Source organism: Erythrolamprus reginae, chromosome 2, assembly GCF_031021105.1.
Source record: "Erythrolamprus reginae isolate rEryReg1 chromosome 2, rEryReg1.hap1, whole genome shotgun sequence".
NCBI classification, from domain to species: Eukaryota; Metazoa; Chordata; class Lepidosauria; order Squamata; family Dipsadidae; genus Erythrolamprus; species Erythrolamprus reginae.
The window spans coordinates 304,556,690-304,578,373 of NC_091951.1; the positions used below are offsets into that span (position 1 = coordinate 304,556,690).

The 21,684-nt window shown below is 36.9% G+C and overlaps 1 protein-coding gene across 1 annotated transcript in view; it reads left to right on the forward strand.

Moving 5' to 3' along the window:
• The window catches only part of MCTP1 (multiple C2 and transmembrane domain containing 1), a 166,562-nt gene that overhangs the window by 51,666 nt on the left and 93,212 nt on the right, over nucleotides 1–21,684 (forward strand). Inside the window, 1 exon segment of the mRNA XM_070743023.1 lies at nucleotides 5,040–5,133. Within this exon segment, the coding sequence (XP_070599124.1) occupies nucleotides 5,040–5,133 (94 nt within the window).

Consider the following 21,684-nt stretch of genomic DNA (forward strand, 5'->3'; position numbering starts at 1 on the left):
TGTGGGTAACTTTCCGACAATTTAGTTTACATTAATAAAGACGGTATTTATCTATCTATCTATCTATCTATCTATCTATCTATCTATCTATCTATCTATCTATCTATCTATCTATAATATCTATCTATCTATCTATCTATCTCTACCTACCTACCTACCTACCTATCTATCTATCTATCTATCAGATTTCTATGCCACCTTCTCCTGGGACTCAGGGCAGCTCACAATAAACAAAATTAACATGAAGAAATCTAATATTAAAATATACTAAAAATCTCATTACTAAAAACACAGAGAAATCTAGTTTAAATAATATTCTAAAAACCCCATCATATTTGAAAACAAGCACCCATCTTCATTCTATTATTCTCAACTCATAGGCTGGGGTAAGTGTTTAAAAATTCTCAGTGACCCCAAGCCTGTGAACAGAAATGCGTTTTCAAGGCCTTGCAAAAGACTGGGAAGGTGGGGGCAGTACAAATCTCCATGGGGAGTTGGTTCCATAGGGCTGGGGCTGCCACAAAGAAGACTCTTCCCCTAGGCCCTGCCTGGCTGACAAGACCTGGAGAAGGTCAACTCTGTGGGACCTAACCGGCTGCTGGGATACATAAAGCAGGTAATCTGGCCCCATGCCATGCAGGACTTTATAGGTCATAACCAACACTTTGAATTGCGTTTGGAGACCAATCAGCAACCAATGCAGCTTGCAGAGTGCTTGAGAAACATATATGTTTTTTTCATTATCAACAAAAATATGTTACGTATATAAATTTTACTTATATCAAGTATTATTTGTTTTTATTTTTTCACTGAAATGTTAACTTCTTGGTATAATTAAGATATTTCCTTACTGATTTTGCCAACAAATAATGTCCTTAAGAGCTAAAGAATTGGATTTTATATATGGATTAACTTATTTAAAACACATTTAATTCCTTCAGGGATTTGTTCTATTAGAATCAAATGTTTTAAGTCGCTTAAAAATCTAACATAAAGTAATAATATGGATACCGAATGTTTAAAATCTGGATTGAACATTTTGAAAACTATTCTGTCCTTGTATCATAGAAGCAATTGTGTAGTTTTAGTAAAGGAACAGCAAGGGGAGCTCTTACTCCAGATTTTATTAATATTGGATTCACTAAAACTGACTTACTAAACACAAAGAAGAAAGAAGAAAAGCTATCTCCCCTAAAATTACAAAGCTTTTATTGTATTGGTCTGCCAGGTGTTTAGAAGTTATTTCTAGACACTTTGCATTAAGCTAAACTCTGACTAACAGAGGACTGTTTAGATTTTTTTAAAAAATATTCCTTTTCTATGGTCGACATCCTCTCAATAAGTGAATTTAATAAAGATGTACCTTATCAGGCTGTGCAGATAATGTGAAGTGCTAGTACTATTGCTGTACAATATTCTTCAAACAGATTAGCAGGATGTGTGCTTCAGCAAATTTATTCTACCTATCTCCACTGAATCAGCTGCCTGCAAGTACTTGTACACATCATACACCAATAGTATTATCATAAACATAATTTAATAGAGGTGACTTAGCAAGGCTAACCATTATGTTTTTAAAATCAAGAACTAAAAAACTAATGATTGCCAATATTATTTCAGATTTTTTTTTAATCAACTAAGGCAAGTTGATCTGTCAGATGATATCTTGGGAGATAAATGCATTTCTCAGATATTAATTTTAATGAAATATGCATTTTGGTCTTCAGCATACCAGAAAAACATGAAGCAAAGGATGTTCATTGTTCTGATTATCTTTTAATAATAAACAAATAACCAGTAAATCACAATTTTTGAACCTATATCTCTTTGCCCCCAATTTTTTTATTAGTTTAAGCAAATTTTAATAGAGAATAACAGTATCATTTTTAAAAAACAAAAGTATGACATTGAAAGTCTGATTTTCAGTATGTGTATTTCAGACGTTACATTGTTGTTACTTACAAGCTGGATAACTTGGTTCATCAACATGAGCCATACATAGCTGCAATAATCCTAGATAAATAACATCGTAGTATACCGGATATGGAAATAGCTACATATTTTTGTAGCAAATCTTTATCCCTACATATTTTACAGGAAATCTTCAATATTAGTGTTGTTATCCTTCGCTAAATCTGTAATAAATATTACTGGATTACTGACAAATTCATGGTCTTTTTTACTCTAAAATTATTTATAAAGTTTTATTTTTAAAGTATTGAGAAAGAAGTCTGTCTATTTAAAAATGCGTTTTTCCCTATTTTTGAGACTGAAAAGAGTAAAAGCATTGACCCTGCCATCAGATCAAATAGTCTTGGAAAATGACTCTATTACTGTCATTTAACCATTTGTAGCAGAACATCAGAGCCCTACAAATTAAAGAGGCATTACCGTTTGAACCATTTTATCACAATTGTATGAAAAGATTAATTCCTTTTGGTATGGGAGGAGGGCCGTAATGGGTAGCAGACCAAAAGAGAGATTCTATGACCTTTTCAGAACGGGTATGCTGAACCCCTGCTCCCCCTTGTCACAGTTTAAAAACCAGAGAAGCTATTTTAGTGAAGAAGTTGTTAGCATTCCATTTTTATTATGACATTTCACAGTCATCCGATTTAATGTCCCTTGACCGGATTGTCCAACGTGAGACGATGGGGCTTGAAATGTTATTTAGAGCATTGATAAAAGGTGAGCAGTTATAAGATGACAGCGAGTCATAAGGCTGGTGGTGTGACATTAATTTTCTCCATAACAGAGATGGAATAAGACGTCATGGTGACAAGCTGTCAATCAGTGCTGGCCCCTCAGTGTATCTTGATGCCATAGGATGGGGTATTGGTTCTCCCATAATAGAGCTGAACTGAGATGCTCTCGCTGACAGCTGCTGCAGCTATACAGAAATATATTATACAGCCTTTCATTAAAAAAAATAAAGAGGACTCATCTCCAGAGCATTTCAATCTTTTCCCATCTATTGAGGGCTGAAAGGATTCACAGCAAATCATAGATTTCTGTGCTATGGAAATTTGAAGCCTCCAATACCATCTGGGTTTTGAGGCCTCCAACAGCCTTCATAAATAAGATGACTGATAATCATCTCATAAATCATTACTTTAAGTTGCATGTTTAAAGTAATATATTAAAGTCATTTGCTTTTCACAAAATCCTACAATAATCTGCAGTGTGTCATTGGCGGAGATTGTCAGAAATGCAGTAAATTGCACTAAATCAGCTGACTAGCAAAATCTAAAAGTTCAAACTATAATTATCCCTCTGGCAAATAATAGTGGGTGAAATATTGCCAGGTCTTTTTAAATGAGCGGAATGCACATATAGGTGAAAAGGTTGACTTTTGCTTTTGTTCTGTGTTAACAGGAAATGCAAAATAAATGCAATTTCAAAACAACAAAAAAGATTTCTTAATTTCATCATGCCCCCTCCCCTTGTTCAACATAGCATGGAACTGAAAAATATCTGTATTAAAATGCCAGGATTGACAAAAACAAGGCCCCAGACCTTTTTGAGAATTAAAATAAATGATAAGTAATGACAAATAGCAGTTTTCGGTTGTTTTCTTTAAGACTCAGTTTTAAATCTAATCAAGAAAAAAAAGAAGATAGAGGAGGAGGTTGTCTCTCTGATTAAGCAATTTTCTAATAGGCAAATATTATGAAATTAAAAGATAATAGATACAGTATTCGTGATCTTATAGAATGCTAGAGATATGTGAAGATTAATGTGTTATATAAACTACACTCTCTCTACTGAACATTGTTTCTCTACTTTGCAATCTATATTACGAGCTTTGTATCTCATTCTTATTTATAAATGGATCTGTCTAATACATGGTTAAGATTTCAACTTTTTCAAGCAGAAAACATTTTTGTCAAACAGAATATGATCGAGAATTTAAATTTTGCATCATAACGGAAAAGAGCATTAAAGACCTTTGTTAAAATCCAAGTTTGCTACTTTAATGGGGTTTAACCTGTAAAAATGTTTAAAAATTCATTCTTTACTTACTGCTTCCTGATTTGTAAAGAAATAAATACTATTTTGAAAAAAGGAACACCTTTATAAAATATTTTAATTATACCGCATAAAGTAATGACTATATAGTAGTAATTATAAAACTATATAAAATAGTTTCATACCATAATATGGGAAATTTGAACACATGCTGTGTTTCTGCAATTAAAACTTATAAACGAATTAAACTTATAAACAAATTAAAGTAATTGCTATTTTATGAATAATATGAGGAAGCTGTAGGGAATAAAGCTACGTAGTACAGAAATAAGTTTGTGTCTGTATAATTTTACATTTGTTACAGATAAGTCATAGAAACACTCCAGTTTCTAAATTATTTCTCAAGAACCTGTGAAATCTCTGGTTGTAGAGTTGAAATACTTTATGACCAAGGTGTCATCATTTAATATAATTCTGGAGCAATATTCCAATTAAATAGCGATTTAAAATAAACAACATATATTAAATATATTTTTAAATTAGACTTGTTAAATTATGCATTTGAGATAGAACTGAATATTTTCTTTACTGAATATCAACTAATATTAAGGAATAAAAGTGGTAGAGCAGGAATCCGTGGTTTCCATGCCAATGGGAACTAGATGAGCATAGTTCAAATGCCTTCCAATTCTATCAAGAGATCAGTCAAATACCTGCTGACTCAAAAATGTTGGAGGAAAAAAAAGCCTAGAAATTCAATCCAGGGTCTATACATATTTATAAAAGCTTTGACATCTGTGAACCACAGTGGAAACGTATCTATATGGTTTTTTTAGATTCTTTCTTTTTGTCTAAAATTAAGACTAATCCTATGAAGCTTCTGCCAAGTGATCCATTTCCAAAATAAAATGTTGAGTCAGATCTAAGTGCAGCTTCACAGTTAGGATATATTAGAAACATATGGGATGTAAGCCATCAGGAAAACCTAGAACCTTTAAGAGGGAATGGTTTCATATTTTGCCTTTTTAATGACTTCGGCGTAATTTCTTAAATTTTGTGTATGTTTCTAGAACCTAATGCAGATGTTTCAAAACATAAAAGATGTGGGATTTCTCCAGGTAAAGGTCATCAGAGCAGAAGGTTTGATGGCAGCTGATGTTACAGGCAAGAACTATTTCCATTTTTATGCTAATCAGTAACCATTGACTAATTTTATAATGTTATAGTTTACAAATCCAACAAAAACTGAAGTTTACTAGGCTCCTCTTCTATTCTTGCTTAATGATGAATTCTGTTATGTATTTTAAAAAATATATTTTGTAAATAAATTTATGTCTGGGCTTTTGAGAACCCAAATTCTTACTTGACAGAAAAGGTGAAACAAAGCAATCACATGGCTGCCAAAATATTTTGTTCTGAGAGCCTTCAATGAATTATTGTATGTACAAACATAATTACATGAAATGTCCCTTCCTTCCTTCCTTCCTTCCTTCCTTCCTTCCTTCCTTCCTTCCTTCCTTCCTTCCTTCCTTCCTCCCTCCCTCCCTCCCTCCCTCCCTCCTTCCTTCCTCCCTTCCGGAACCAAGACTTCCAGTACTGTATCTGCTGTCTTTCTCAAAATGTCCAGGCCCTTCATCACCCGGGATTGGATCACCTGCTGTACTGTGGAAAGGATACTTCCTCGTGTTTCTCATGACCCATACGGCTGTCAAAGTTGCTGGTGTTTGCACCTTTCACTACACTCATCTCAAGAGCTCTGATTCTTCTGAGGACTCCAATTACCATTGGACTGTAGCCTGTGGTGCTGAGGATGAGCTTGGGCTGAAGCTTTTGTTTAAACAACATCACCCTTCAGTTGCATGTCAAAACACCAAAGGAGTCACTGGTTTGCTAACAGCCTTTCAATGATTTGCCATAAGCACTTTATCTTTTTCCACCATGTGACTTGGTGTATAAAAGGGGGGCCAGGAAGATACAATGATGGAAGCAAACTTTGAGGCTCATAGAGAGTTGGTGTAAAGGAAGATCTTCCAACAGAACACTGCCCAGTACAACTGGGCCATGAAAAAACTTTGGAACATGAAGGCACCACCCCACCCCAAAACAAATGGAAAGACAACAAACAGCCTTGGTGGACATCTTTGGGATTTGGAGTACCTACACATATTCAGAATATCCATACCTGAGCAAAACTGTTAAATGTTACCAGTGCACACATACCTCTGACTGCCACTTGGGCTGGCCAAGAAAGCAGCTCCATTGGAAGCCTATGAATACCAAATGATAGATGTTATTGATAGTTGGAAAATAGTTGGAAGATGCCTGTTCTCCATAATAAAAAAACAAATCATTACAAAGTTAGTGGCTCATATCCAACACAGAGCAATGACTTGCCTCCAACCTTTAATCCTTCCTCCAAAAATAAATTTGGTATATGTGCATGGTGCACCATCACCTGGAAAGTCAACCACACCTTATGGGAATTGGTGGATAAGTTCAATCAGGCTTTTGGCATTAAGATCAATGAGGATCACAATTCATCAGTCCTGTACAACCCATTACGATGGAGGCTCCATCAAGTGAAGTATATTTCATAGCAATTGATTAAAAATCACCAGGCCTTGCTACCAAGGGAGGTCTCTATACATTAATTCACTCCCATTGTTGCAATTACATCTCTCCATGCTGACTTTAATTTGAGATCACACCATCTATCTCATGGAAAAGGAGATACAGAACAGACCCAAAGATGCTGATATTGGCCTCTTCTCTGGACTGTCTTCTTGACTTACTAATTGGCTACCTAGCTGGGTTGGCTCCAGGAGATTTTTCGGGTTATACTTTTTGTCACCTTCCTTATATTTTTCTACTGTTGCATACATACCCTTCAAAAAGACGTTGGCATTGTATCAGAATGGTCAAACAACTGGCAACTTAAAATCTCAACCAACAAATGCTCTGTCTTACACAAAATACACAAAATACAAGCTTGGAGGACATGAACTTGTAGGTGACCCTCAAGAGTAGAGTATTCATATCTAATATCCTAAATGCCAGAGTCCACTGTAACAACATTGCCAAAAGGGCACTAAGCATTAAAATTGCCAAATAGAATCAGCTTTTTGGTGTGCTTCAGAGATGAAAGTAGGGCATCGAGATCTTCATAAAACTTATCCTTTACTTCTTTCGGGTTCATCATTGTGGGTGTATAGACTCTTATCAGTGTAGCTTGCTTTCCTCTCGGCAGTGGGAGATGCGGTGTCACGAGTTTGTCATTCACTACCTTGGGAAGACTATCAAGTTTGCAGACAAGATGATTTTTAACTGCAAAGCCAACTCCAGATTCACAGTGTTTGTTATGGCTGCGCCCTCACCAGAAGAATGTATAACCATCTCCTGTTTCTGTGAGCTGGCCTTTGTTGGCTAGACAAGTTTCACACAGGGCTGCAATATCAATGTTAAATCTTGCGAGGTGTCTGGAAACTAGGGCTGATCTTCTTTCTGGTTGATTTGAAGTGTATGTACATTCCATGTGCCAATGGTGAGTGATGTCATCTTACACTTTCTTTGAGATTTTGTTACTTGACCACATGAAATGGGATCTCTCCATGTTGGACAGGGTTCTATAATGTTTAGGGCACCTTTTCTAGCCCCTTCCTCTTATTATGGAGGTGAGCAGTGTGGTCCTAGAGAAGGCTGCTGAGTCACTCAGGTAGATGCTGAATTCAGCTGTTGCTTGTCAGCAGGAAGATGACCATTAGACCTGAGTCGCCTGCGTGCAGATCTGCGGCTACAGCTTCCAGTGTATCCACACCTACTGCTTCGTCACTTGCCCATTGCCACAGGACTTTTCATGGGAATTGGGGGGGGGCATGTCAAAACTTGTGTGTGGATTGGATTAAAGTGAGGGAGAGGTGCACATAGTCAGCCTCACTCTCTTCTCAGATTCCATCTTGCTCCATTAGCAGGAAAGAGTTGAGATGGGGTTGACACAGTGGTTGACCAGGGCATCTTTCATTTATTGCCGTGCTCTTAGCGCACCACATCACTTGCAGAGATCGCCTTGTCCTATTCATTCACTCAGTCTGCCAGAATCTGTCTTCACATGGTCGGGATAGACAAGTCCCTATCTCACTGTAGGTCAATGACTCAACAGCTACTCTCAACCTGGTTTGGCCAGCCTGCTGAAGCTGTTGCCCAGGTGAATCCTCTTTGCATGCTACAGCTATTAGGAGCCACACATGAGAGCTGAGTGACAGGTGAGGACCAAAGGGGAACGAGCTATCCTAAAAGCTGCCCTAAAATGAGCTGCCGTAAAAGGACATGACACCAGAGGGTACTACCCCTCCCTGAACACTTAGCTTGTGAGTTAAACATGAAATAAAACCACAAGAGGCATGCACAGCCATTTTTGTAACTTCTGTACCTTTTCTACTATATGCCCACTTTTTGTTACATAACTAATAGGAAGCTATCAAGAAATAAGAAGTCTATATGTACTTGCCTCAAACTATATTCAGGGTTTTTTCATTCTTATAGGAGGACCTGTCTTTGTTCAGTTGAATAAACACATATTTTAAAAAGAGATAACCTGGTCTCTTTGGTTGCACCAAGCTGTACCTAATTTCTGCTTGACAATACCATGCCAGCTGTGAGTATGAGGGCTGGCATGTCATAAGTTGAACAGTTGCTGAACAAATGTTCATTAAACAAGAACCACCTGAAAATTATTTTCACAATACTTTTGGATATAGAATAGAATAGAATTTTATTGGCCAAGTGTGATTGGACACACAAGGAATTTGTCTTGGTGCATATGCTCTCAGCGTACATAAAATAAAATATACATTTGTCAAGAATCATGTGGTATGACACTTAATGATTGTCATAGGGGTCAAATAAGCAATGAAGAAGCAATATTAATAAAAATCTTAGGATATAAGCAACAAGTTACAGTCATACAGTCAACATGGGAGGAAATGGGTGATAGATATGGGAATATGTGTATGCCTCTACTGTTGCCAGTTCTTGAAATCACCAAGAATCGATCCTGATTCAGAGTCCTTTTTTAGTTCTATTGACACTATCAATGAAAGAGACAGGTATAAATATAATTTATAGACATGAATGCAGAAGTACTGTGCTTTAATAGTAAAAAGATTTGTATGTGTGTTTATGTTTATAGTTTTATGACTGCATGAATTACACTTACTGATAATCAGCAAATCTTATTCTGAATTAACCATGTTTGGTATTGCTGTAAGACATACTTATATACCCTTATTATACACTATTAATTGGTAGCTATTATTAACAGAAGTTGTTCATGACTTGACAAATTCCATTCCAGTATTGACATAACTGTAATGACTGGAGTAATAATGCAGTTTATGAAAATCTCCTGATTCCTTTTACTCTAATAATATAGCACAGCTTGTATGACTGACATGCCCAAAATAAAGTTCTATGCCTTAAATATTTTTCAGACATATTTTTAGACATGGCACCATCATGTAATAAAAACTATGGAATCTTTCAGTAAAAGCCATTAAGTAGGACCCTTGTCTTTGATTTTATTATTAATAATGTTTATTCTCTTCCCAGTGAAAGAAATAAACTTGGTAAACAACAATATTTTAAATTAATGAATATCATTCATTAAATTAATGGGAGAGAAAGTTTGTTTTCTATTTACTAAAACAGCATTTTGAGTCAATTAAAATGGATACTATCCTGAGAAAAAATTAGAAAATTATGGAATCCAACTTGCCATATAGATTTTTTACTGTTTTTTGTCTTTTTGAGCCATTGACATTCTCCGTGGAAATCTATAACTTTTAAGTGAAGGGCACCACTGGGGAGGGGGTCGGGGTCGGATGGCCGCAGGACCGGGAATTATTCCCTCTCTCTTGAGAATGTCCCCAAGTTCCCATTGCCCAGGGGTTCTGGTCCTTTTGGACCAGACCGGATCTCTCCTGCAGGGAGAGTGACACATGGGACGCTGCCAGAGGCCTGGCAGGGGCAAGCATGCCCCGCCGGGTGAACTGTCTTGTCTTGCACCGGCTGTAGTGAAGCCGGACAGGCAGCCATGCCTGTGCCGATACAGCTGCGGAGACAACAGGACGCCGGGATGGTAGCCAAACGATTATATCTGGAAAGAGAGTTGGAAGAGTTACTTATACAGAAGGAAAGAAGAGATTTCCTGTATGGGAGTAAGCGGAGAGTACCTGAATGGGATTTTAGATTTTTGTTTTTATTTATTTATTTATTAGATTTGTATGCAGCCCTTCTCCGAAGACTCGGGGCGGCTCACAACAGTAATAAAAACAATATAGCAGTGGAACAAATCTAATATTAAAAAACATATAAAGCCCTATCATTATTTAAAAAACCAAACAACACATTCATACCAAACATAAAACAAAGTATTAAAAAAAAAAAAGCCTGGGGGAAATGTGTCTCAACTCCCCCATGCATGGCGGTATAAGTGAGTCTTGAGTAGTTTACGAAAGACAGGGGGGGAGTTGGTTCTAGAGGGCCGGGGCTGCCACAGAGAAGGCTCTTCCCTTGGGGCCCGCCAAATGACATTGTTTAGTCGACGGGACCCGGAGAAGGCCAACTCTGTGGGACCTTATCAGTCGCTGGGATTCGTGCGGTAGCAGGCGGTTCCAGAGGTACTCTGGTCCAATGCCATGTAGAGCATTTGCGTTTGGTTGCTGGATGGAGCTAAAATGGCCTGAGATTGAAGAAGGCAGCTAATTGTGCAATGTGGCATTTCAGCAGAAGCTTTGAAAAATAGCGAATTGCCAAAGAAGACCAAAGAGCTGTCAAAGGACACCAGAAACAAAATTGTATCCCTGCACCAGGCTGGGAAGACTGAATGTGCAATAGGCAAGCAGCTTGGTGTGAAGAAATCAACTCTGGGCGCAATAATTAGAAAATGGAAGACATACAAGGCCACTGATAATCTCCCTTGATCTGGGACTACGCGCAAGATCTCATCCCATGGGGTCAAAATGATCACAAGAACGGTGAGCAAAAATCCCAGACCCACACGGGGGAACCTAGTGAATGACCTGCAGAGATCTGGGATCAATGTAACAAAGGCTACCATCAGTAACACACTATGCCGCCAGGGACTCAAGATTCTGCAGTGCCAGGCATGTCCCCCTGCTTAAGCCAGTAGATGTCCGGGCCCGTCTGAAGTTTGCTAGAGAGCATTTGGATAATCCAGAAGAGTATTGGGAGAATGTCATATGGTCAGATGAAACCAAAGTAGAACTGTTTGGTAGAAACACAACTTGTCGTGTTTGAAGGAGGAAGAATGCTGAGTTGCATCCAAAGAACGCCATACCTACTGTGAAGCATGGGTGTGGCAACATCATGTTTTGGGGTGGTTTCTCTACAAAATGACCAGGACGACTGATCTGTGTACATGAAAGAATAAATGGGGCCATGTATTGTGAGATTTTGAGTGCAAACCACCTTCCACCAGCAAGGGCACTGAAGATGAAATGTGGCTGGATCTTTTAGCATGACAATGATCCCAAATACACCACCAGGGCAACAAAGGAGTGGCTTCGTAAGAAGCATTTTAAGATCCTGGAGTGGCCTAGCCAATCTCCAGATCTCAACCTTATAAAAAACTTTTGGAGGTAGTTGAAAGTCCGTGTTGACCAGCGACAGGCCCAAAATATCACTGCTCTTGAGATCTGCATGGAGGAATGGGCCAACATACCAGCAACAGTGTGTGCCAACCTTGTGAGGACTTACAGAAAATGTTTGATCTCTGTCATTTGCCAACAAAGAATATATAACAAAGTATTGAGATGAACTTTTGTTATTGACCAAATACTTACTTTCCACCACAATTTGGAAATAAATTCGTTAAAAATCAGTGTGATTTTCTGGATGTGTTTTCTCATGTTGTCTCTCATGGTTAAGGTCTACCTATGATGTCAATTACAGGCCTCTCTCATCTTTTTAAATGGGAAAACTTGCACAGTTGGTGTCTGACTAAATATTTTTCCCCACTGTAGATTAGGGAATATTATCACACTGAGTTCGATAGTGGAAGATATTTAGAATTAGGGATAATATATAGATTAGGGAAATATATAGATTAGGGAAGATTATGGTACTGCGTTTAGCAGTGAAAATAATTAGAATAGGGAAGATTATTGCACTGGTATGACAGTGACACACAGATTAGGGAAGATAATTACACTGGGATTGGCAGTGGAATTTATAGATTAGGGAAGATTATCACACTAAGAACGACAGTGGAAAATATCTAGATTAGGGAAGAATGCTAATACATTGGTCTTTTTTTTAAATGAAAGAAACACAGACAAAATAATGAAATAATAATGATTTATATTTATTTTGATCTGTTAAAGTAGAAATTATATACTGATATAATGAAAGAAGTGAAAGAAATGAATTGAGTATGAAATACATTTTAAAATCTCTTAACAACAACCCTTCCTCCTATGTATAGATTAAGATACAATATGAATAGTGCTTCTTTTTTTCTTTCCCCTCCCCCTTTTTTCTTTTCTTTTTCTTTCCTTCCTGGGTTTTTAAAGAGAAGTAAATTTGGATATTTCTATTGTTAAGGGCTGCTACGATAAAATGAGGGGTTTTCAAATGAAAGTAGGAATGTGTTTACTAAGAACACTAGAAAGGTACTGAAGCACGATGGCACAGTTATGAAAAATAGCAAATAGCCAAGAGAAATTTAGATAGCTATAGCACTTTAAATACAAATGAAAGCGAAGAACAATATCTAAAATCCGGATGATAATATTTGGAAAGGAGGTAGCACAAGATATATACCAGAATAAATTGTATAAATAATTAGAAAAATTTGATAACTTGACTAAGAATTTGGCATTTGATATTGTATTGTATTATATTTTAATTTGAGGTATGTAAATTGGAATCTCTGTAAAGTGTGAAAAACAAAAAATTTATACCCCCCCCCCCCAAAAATAAATGAAGGGCACCATTGAAGAATAATTGAATTCATCATTGAAAATATCTACAAAATTGATTCAGACAAATCCACAGCTTAAGATGTTTAAGATGTAGCATCTTAAATTGTTTTTAAAATAGAGGATTCAACATAAAATACCACAAAAATGTTTTTTTTTAATATTTTAATAATGGTTGATAATTGTATGTGAAATAATTCTTTAGCTCTCTATTCTTTGTATGTTTAAAAATGCTGTGCTGATGATTTAGTGTTCACGTTTTATTTTTTATTTTATTTTTGAAAATTTCTTTATTAATTTTTCTTATATCATTCCCATCACATATTATTTTGAATTACAGATTATACATATTCTCAGTTAACATTCTGACAGTAAGTTTTGACCGGTTTCATTTCATTATATACATTGTATTTCATATTTTTAAATTCTAAAATCTATTACGTTCATTAATTATACACGGTAACTGTAGGTCGTTTCAATTGTACTGTTGTTTCATATTATGTTGCTTTTATGTTCTCTTTTGAACCCATTCATGCCATTTTTGCCATGTTCTTTTTGATTCTATTAATTTATTTCCCTTAATTGAGTTCGTGAATTCGTCCATCTCTACACATGCATATATCTTATCTATAATTAAATCTTCCGTTGGTATCTGATCACTTTTCCAGAGTTGTGCTATCGCAATTCTCGTGGCGGTGTTTATATGTGTTGTGAGGAACATTGTTTGTTTTGAATAATGTTTTCTCCAAACTCCTAAAAGCATAGCTTCCGGTGTGAGTTCTATTTCCTCTTTCGTAATCTCTGTGAGCCAAGTATGAGTTATTGTCCAAATTTTTTGTATCATGGGGCAGGACCACCACATATGGAAAAACGTACCTCTTTCCTTTTTACACTTCCAACACGAGTCTGATAATGTTGGGTGGATCTTTGCTAATCTCGCCGGTGGGAGGTACCATCTGTAGAATAATGTGTAATAGTTTTCCTTATATGCTGCCGAAAGGATTATTTTGGATATTGTGGTCCATATTCTTTCCCAGTCGGCAATATGGATGGCGTGTTGCAGATTTTTTTCCCACGCTATCATTGGTGTTTTGGTCATATCTTTTATTCTTTCCTGTTCTAAAAGTATTTGGTATATTCTGCTTATTTGTTTGTTTTCATTTTTAAAATAGAGGATTCAACATAAAATACCACAAAAATGTTTTTTTAAATATTTTAATAATGGCTGATAATAGTATGTGAAATAATTCTTTAGCTCTCTATTCTTTGTATGTTTAAAAATGCTGTGCTGATGATTTAGTGTTCACGTTTTAATTAATATTGTTGTTGAAAGATTATTGCAAAACAAGAACAGGAATATGATGTCAAATCCCTGTTTTTACTACTGCTAAATGAGTCTTACTTTTGTTAAGAAATTAAAACACTGGAACTCATTAGTGGAACCTGCATTTGACAGGCTGCCTAGGAAACAGTTTATTTTTGCTATCTCTGAGTTTTAATTAAGATGTGCTCAATTATAGTCTCCCCACACACACACTTTCCCTGCTTGCTATGTCACAGACGGGTGATCAGGGTGCTTTCAGATGGTCCAGCCCATGATTTTGACCTTCTGCGCAGTCCAGTGTTCCCTGGGGAACCGTTCAGCTCATGAGGTCTGATTTCACACTTCCAGGATGCCTCAGCTCTCTTAACAATGACAGGGAGACAAAGCCCTTTAGAACATGCCGCACAGGGACTTGTTTAAATTGGAAACTAGAGAGGAGTCAAGGAACGAGGTTATGGACTACAGAATAGTGCTTTTAATAAAGAGCTCACAGCTCTGGTTCAGCTCAAAGAGGGTTACTTCTGTACAATTAATTGAGCCATTTATCTAAACCATCTTAGGTGTCTGATTTCTCACAGAAAGATGCAGATGAGATATACCCTGAATGAATTTTAACACTGATTGCTTTGAAAGTTTTATTTTGCAGTAAACCATGTATTTGTTTTCTCCCCATGGTCTTAATTGTATATGATTTTTAAAAAATTAAAACTATTATTGGCATTAGGGAAAAAGAAATACAGCTTGAAAGATATATCCATTCTCAATGCAAGTAAAATTTCTAGAAAATAGTGTGTGGGGGGTTTGCTAACATTTAGCAATAATACTCTTATTCATCATGCTATACTCCTAAAGTTTGCAGTTGCATAATGCATCTCAGACAATCTTCAGTCACATCCCAAATTTAGTTAATAGAAAACATCATGTTTAGCCAAGTTAGAGGAGCAGAATGTTTCATGTAAAGTGCTGGAGGAAGCCTGTAAAAGCTTGTAGGCAGGTTGTCAGCAGAGTAAGTCAGCCAGCCTGATGGCCTTGAAAACATTCAGATAGTTCTATGAAAAATATACCTATTATTGCAACAAAATTCAAAACCTTTATTTGAATCCAGTGCAGATCTGATTATTTGTGTAATCCAGCTGTCTGGAATTTGGCATGAAAGTAATTAAAATAAATCATAACGAAATAATTGATTTCAGCTGCCTTTTTTGTCAAGTTTTTAAGAGAGACCTACTCTTGGTCTTCTTCTAGGTCAGGGGTGTCAAACTCAAAGCCCGTGGACCAAATCCAGCCCGCAGGGTGCTTAGATCCCTGGAATCTTAGAATCCTGGAAATAGCGAAGGATCAGCCTATGGTGCCTCTGCCAGCGAAAATGGAACTCAGAGGGTTGCAGGAGGCTGAAAATGGAGCTTGGGAGCCCGTTTCCTTTGGCAGAGCGCTTGGGCCACCACAGGCACCTCCAACACGAGTGACATTGAACTAGCCTTGCTCACCCTAGCAATGCCCACCCCAGCCTCCTAAGGTCAAATACAACCCCGATGCAGTCCTGAATGAAATCAAGTTTGACCCCCCCTGTTGTAGATGATTGTGACTCTTCAGTGGAATAATATAATAGTGAATTCTTTGTTTTAAATTTGGCCATACTTGCATCGTAGAGAGATCTTTGGGGCATTCTGTGTAGAAATATACAGTCCACTTTTAACAACAGCTTCTGTAACCTTGAAATTGTCTATCCTGTGCTGGACCAATCCAGAAGTGATCCATTTCATCTTGTTGCTGTAGAACATGATTTGAACAAATCAAACTGAATTGGAGTGGGAACATTTTTAAATCACATTTAAAAAAAAGCTCCTTTAGAGATATATATATTTAAAATAGTCTTGTTACTGTGATGCTACCAGCCCTTACACCCCACTTTATTTTCTTAATCACTATCTCCAGTTTTAAGTATAGTTCCAAATAAAACATTCTGGATACCCTTATAGAAAAATTGTATGCATGCTTCATCTCAACATCATGTAAGTCCTGTTTTCCATAATTCCCTAGAGCAGGGGTAGGTAAAGTTGGTTCGTCTATGACGTGGACTTCAACTCCCAGAATTCCTGAGCTAACATGATTGGGTCAGGAATTCTGGGAGTTCAAGTCCACAAGTCTATTGCGTAGCCAACTTTGCCTACCCCTTCCCTAGAGAATGAGAATATTATGGTCATATGCATTGGGAGTAAGGGAGGAATAGTATAGTCCCCTCCCTTCTATTTTCTTCTAGCAAATTGCTTAGACTCTGTTGTGATTTACAAAATAAATAGATCTTACATCCTGTATCTCAAGGCTTTATTGCAACTCACTGGGGATCTGGGAAGATTCTTTAGATGTTTGTCATGGCTGCTTGGGTTTTTGTCTCCAGACCTTCTCATCTGCTTTCTTATGTCACTTCTGCAACATTCCCAAACCTCTAATAATCCTTTAAATTCAGTTTGAATAAGAACAGCTTTACATCTTCCCACTTTCTTTGCCATCCAGTCAAAACCCAAAAGGTCACCATCTATCCAATAGCAATATAATGATGTGATTGATACAATGGCCTTAAGGATCACTTTGGAGTAATTGATGAGGCTGATCTTTCTTTATTGCAAGTTGCTTCTATAGAAGTTTTAGCTATGTTCTTAGTTTTATATATTCTAAGCTTCTATATTTAGGAGCGTGGTGGCTCACCTGAGCAGAATACTGGGTTGAGGATAGCAGCCCCAGCTCAAAAACATGCAAACACAACTAGATAAATAGGTATCACTTCAATGCCACATTAATGGAGACGTGAAAGGAGCCGCCAACCAGGCATCACTTAGGCAATGGTGATGTCATCAGCTAATCCTTTCAATCTGGAAGCACCTTGGTGTTTCTGGCACAAAAACAGCAGCAGTTCCTATATTTGTCTGAGTAGGCAGCATCCAAAGTACAAAAAAAATAAATGTTGGTAATTTGGGATCTGACAGAATTTTTAATGCAATTCTTTACTCAAAAATGTGCACAACACATAAGTAAATGAAGTAACTAAATGCAAATATGCATTTTTAGAAAATATGTGCAATTATTGAATTATGAGCACATGCAAATAGGTATGAACACATGGAATTATGAGCTCATGCAAAACTTGACTGATTTACTCATTTTCTCTGATGACATTTGATTCTACCTCCCTGCTTCAAAACCGCTTACGGGATATTCTCCTGTGGACTTTTTTTCTTTCTTTGAAGCTCAACATATTCAAAACCAACTGCTCTTTCCTTTAAAGGCTTTTTCTCTTGTGCACTTCCCATCTGTTTTGTATAGCAAGTGCAGAGCTTTCTTCTTTGTTTTTTTATATTCAATCTGTAAATCTTCTGTTGCTCTTTCCATTTTAATATTGAAAAAAAGAAGAATCCTTTTTATGCATGCGAAAACTCACTGATATCCTGATAATCTTATACCATCTCTTCTCTTGTTCTATTGCTTAACCTTGGTCATTTTTCGCTTTCTTGCTATCCACAACTAACAGGTTGTGGGAAAAATCTTTTATTACTCTGGCAATGTAAACTCAATAAACTCCAACATTATCCAGTATCATGAGATGTTTGTCTTCACTACCAAAATTCTTAAGAACATTATTCCATATCTCTTTGTTTTAGTATTGCAATGATTCCTGATCTGGATCTACTGTCTTCAAATATCACCAAATGCTTTTTTCTGTAATTATTTTTCTGTCCAAACATCTCATGATACTGGATAATGTGTAGATTCTGCAAAATGTTCTATATGATCAGGGTGTCTAGCAAACCTGGAAAACAGGGAAATCAGGGAATTATCAGGGAAATCAACGGTTTGGGAAATATCAGGGAATTCATGAAAAAAACAGAATAAATAAGGGGAAAACCCCCAAACTATTAAAATGTTTAAAATTCAGGGGAAAAACATGTTAAAAAAACCCCAGATCGTGCTGTCTGGCAGAGTCAAGCAAAAATGAGCATAACTGTGGCAACAACTTGCCTCCTCAGCTACTGATATTTCTCTACAGCTTAGCTATTTGGTATGATGTCATCTATGACCATGCCTTAACTAGATCACAAGTTACAGGGAAATTTCAGGGAAATATCAGGGAATTTCAAAATGCTTTCCTCCTGGACCCCCTAATGCTGCTGCCTCATAATAACATGAAACTTTTGGAAAAATATGTTGCTCTCAAGGACCAAATAGTATGATTGTATTAAAATAATGCTTTCCCAGCTGCTTTTGCTCATTAAGTATCTCTGGGCTCAGTTTAAAATTATACTATTCATACAACTTTTTTTCCCCTCCTCCATCACAAAACATGCACTACAAAAGATCTTCTATTTTTAGTACAATAAAAAGCGATTTGATTAGTATATCATATATAATCACAAAAAAAATCATTAACTCTGATTTAATGTCAGTATCAATAACTTTTTTTTGTCCGATCTAATTTTGTCATCTGGATTCATACAACTATTCATACAACTTTTCATGCTTTGTTAGAAACATTGTCTGCATTTACATATGGATCTCTACATATTGTATTCATCTGACTCTTTCACAAATGATCCTTAAATTTAGAGCTTAGGTCACTATTTCTCATTAGATAATTTTTTTTTTCTAGAAGGACAGGAACATTTCTGGGAATCTTTGGGTAAATCAGCTTAATCAGTTTTTCACCTTTGAGCTTCCTTGATTTTATGCATTTTTTACAACCATTTATATCAATACATTTTTTTTATCCTTATGAAAGATTTCCACAGAAATAGTGCTACATATCAAAGTGTATTTTGAAACCCTCTATCCCAAGCTTATATTTTTCATTTTCTAACATAACTAAAATGATAAATTTTATCTGGGAATATCTATATAGTACAAACAGTTCCTAGAAAATATGTTTAGAATAGGAATATCTATGTACGAATTGTTACATGCCTTGATCAGCTAGCTTCCAATCATCTGTTGGTATTGAAAACAATGGGAAAAAATGCTTTTAGGGGAAAATAGGGAAAAGCTAAGGCCACCAGTGCTGACACTAGAAGGAGGTAAGGAAAGGAAGACAGTGGGGAAATTAGGGTGTGTGCCAGTTGTATAATACCACCAATGTTACCTCTAATTTTGTTTTGCTGTGGGCGGAAAAGTATAGTGTCTGAGCGGCACATTTTCATGCCTGGGCGTGGATTGGTTAGAAACCCGGTTGTTAAGCAGACTTGGCTTCTCCGCTCCTCTCCCCCATTGTCTTTGCTTGTTAGATGGTCTCAAAAGTCACATGACCTCAAGACACAGCAACAGTCATAAATATGAAACTGTGGCCAGGTTTTGATCACGCGATCGTGGGGCTGCTGCGAAAGATGTAAGTGTGAAAAAGGGGCATAAGTCATAAAAATCCATACAAACTGTTGTGGTTCAGCCTGAGGCTGCTCAGGGACCAGCTGTGTCTCTGCTGGCTCCATGCCTGGAGGAGGATGACAGCGAAGAGGAGGGGGCTGAACAGTCAAGACGGGGGAGAGGAAAATCAGGAATGGGATGAAGGAGAACAGCATGAGAGCCCCGGGGGGGGGGGCTCTCCCCAGCCAGTAGTTTGGAGTCATTAGGTGATGAAGCTCAAGCCCTCATTGACATGCGACAGAGACGGTCAGATCAAAGAAAGGAGCAATTGAAGTATTATCAGCAATGAATTAGGAACAGCTGGGTTTGGGTGTGGTCCTCCTTAGCAGGGTTTAAAAGGCAGGCAAGCCCTTGAAGCCATGTGGAGTGTTATCAGTTTGGAGTTGCGTTATCCTGTGTTGTTTCTCGGCGTCTCTGTTCCTGGCTTGTGGCTCAGCAGCTTTGGAAGACCCGTGGGAGGTGTAGGTCTGCTATCTACAGCCTCGGCTTGGCAGCAAGAATTCTGTATTGCTGCATGGACTTTTGCCTTCGTGGATATATCTGAAGATACAGCATTTTCCTGTTTGTAAGGACATTTTCTGTTACCTGTGTTTTTCTTGAATTTTATAAAACTGCCTTTGCCTTTTACCAGTGTGTCTGGCTTCTCTTTTTGGGTTGGTATTGGCTTCTGGAGTGACCCAGACAGAACACAAACTAAAAATATTTTCAAAATCTGTTCAAATATATGAAGGAAAAGGCTTTGTCTGAGATCTCTATAAAAGGAATGTGAACAGTGGGCCAGATCTTACCATTTATGAAAAACTTATTTGTACAGCATGCTTAATCATGGAGCAGGGAGGTTGTTTCAAACTACAGTATAGCCTAATCAAATACGTTGCAGAATAACCAAGATTTGTTTGAAGCAACTTAATTTCATGCAGTGAATCATGTTGTATGGATAAATTTGTTGGGATTATGATTTCCCCTTGTTTCCAAAACATAAATGAGATGTGAAATTATTCTCATGAAAATAACTAGGAAAACAGATATTCTTTGTGTTGTAGTCATGCCTTTTTATTTTATCTGCCACATACGAGGGTCACCCAGAAAGTAATGTACCACATTTTTTTCTTCAACAATTATTTATTGAACACAATGAAATTTACCCACAAGAAAGAATTATGTTTCTTCTGCATTCCCTATTTTTCCACGTAATCTCCATCCTGTTCTATGGTCTTCCTCCAGCGAAGCGCAAGGACGCAAGTACCATTCCTTGTTCCTTGTTGAATCACCTCTTTGTCATTCTCAAAATGTCTTCTGTGACTAATCGTACTTCTGTTGACTGCAGATTCTCCATAAACTGCACACAAATGTTTGTGAATGTTCCCAACAGTTTCTTTCTCCACAGTGAGAAATTCAATGACGACACGCTGCTTGTAACGTATATCACTTACAGAAGCCATTTTGAAATACTCCTGCAGCTACACTATCTGTCTGGAGAAACACAAAATTTACACATGCACTCCTGACAATTCAAGTACTGTAATGTGTATCTGAAGTTTCACATTCATACCATTACTGTAGGCTGAGAAAAAAAATGTGGTGCATTGCTTTCTGGGCGACCCTCATATCTCTCAATTATACCATAGTAACAGTAATATTTGGAAGCTGAATTGATTTCCCTATATTTTGGATTCTGAGGGTTGCTAATGTAAGCCCACTGTGACAGCATTGACAAGAAAACTAGTGTTTTCCCTTTAGCACACCTACAGTCAAGTGATTTTTAAAAAATCTTACTGAATTTAGTCATTTATTTAAATTATATGCATTTGCTTGTTATCTTAAGGTCTGATCATATAGTATTAGTTTCCAAAAGTTGATTATGCAAAAGAGCAGTTGTTTAGATTAAGAAACTAAAATTTTGAATATCAGTCTGAGGAATATCCAGTTGAAATTAGTTAAATATCTAGATGGGTTTTCTTTAAAAGATATGGAAAATGATGATAGCTG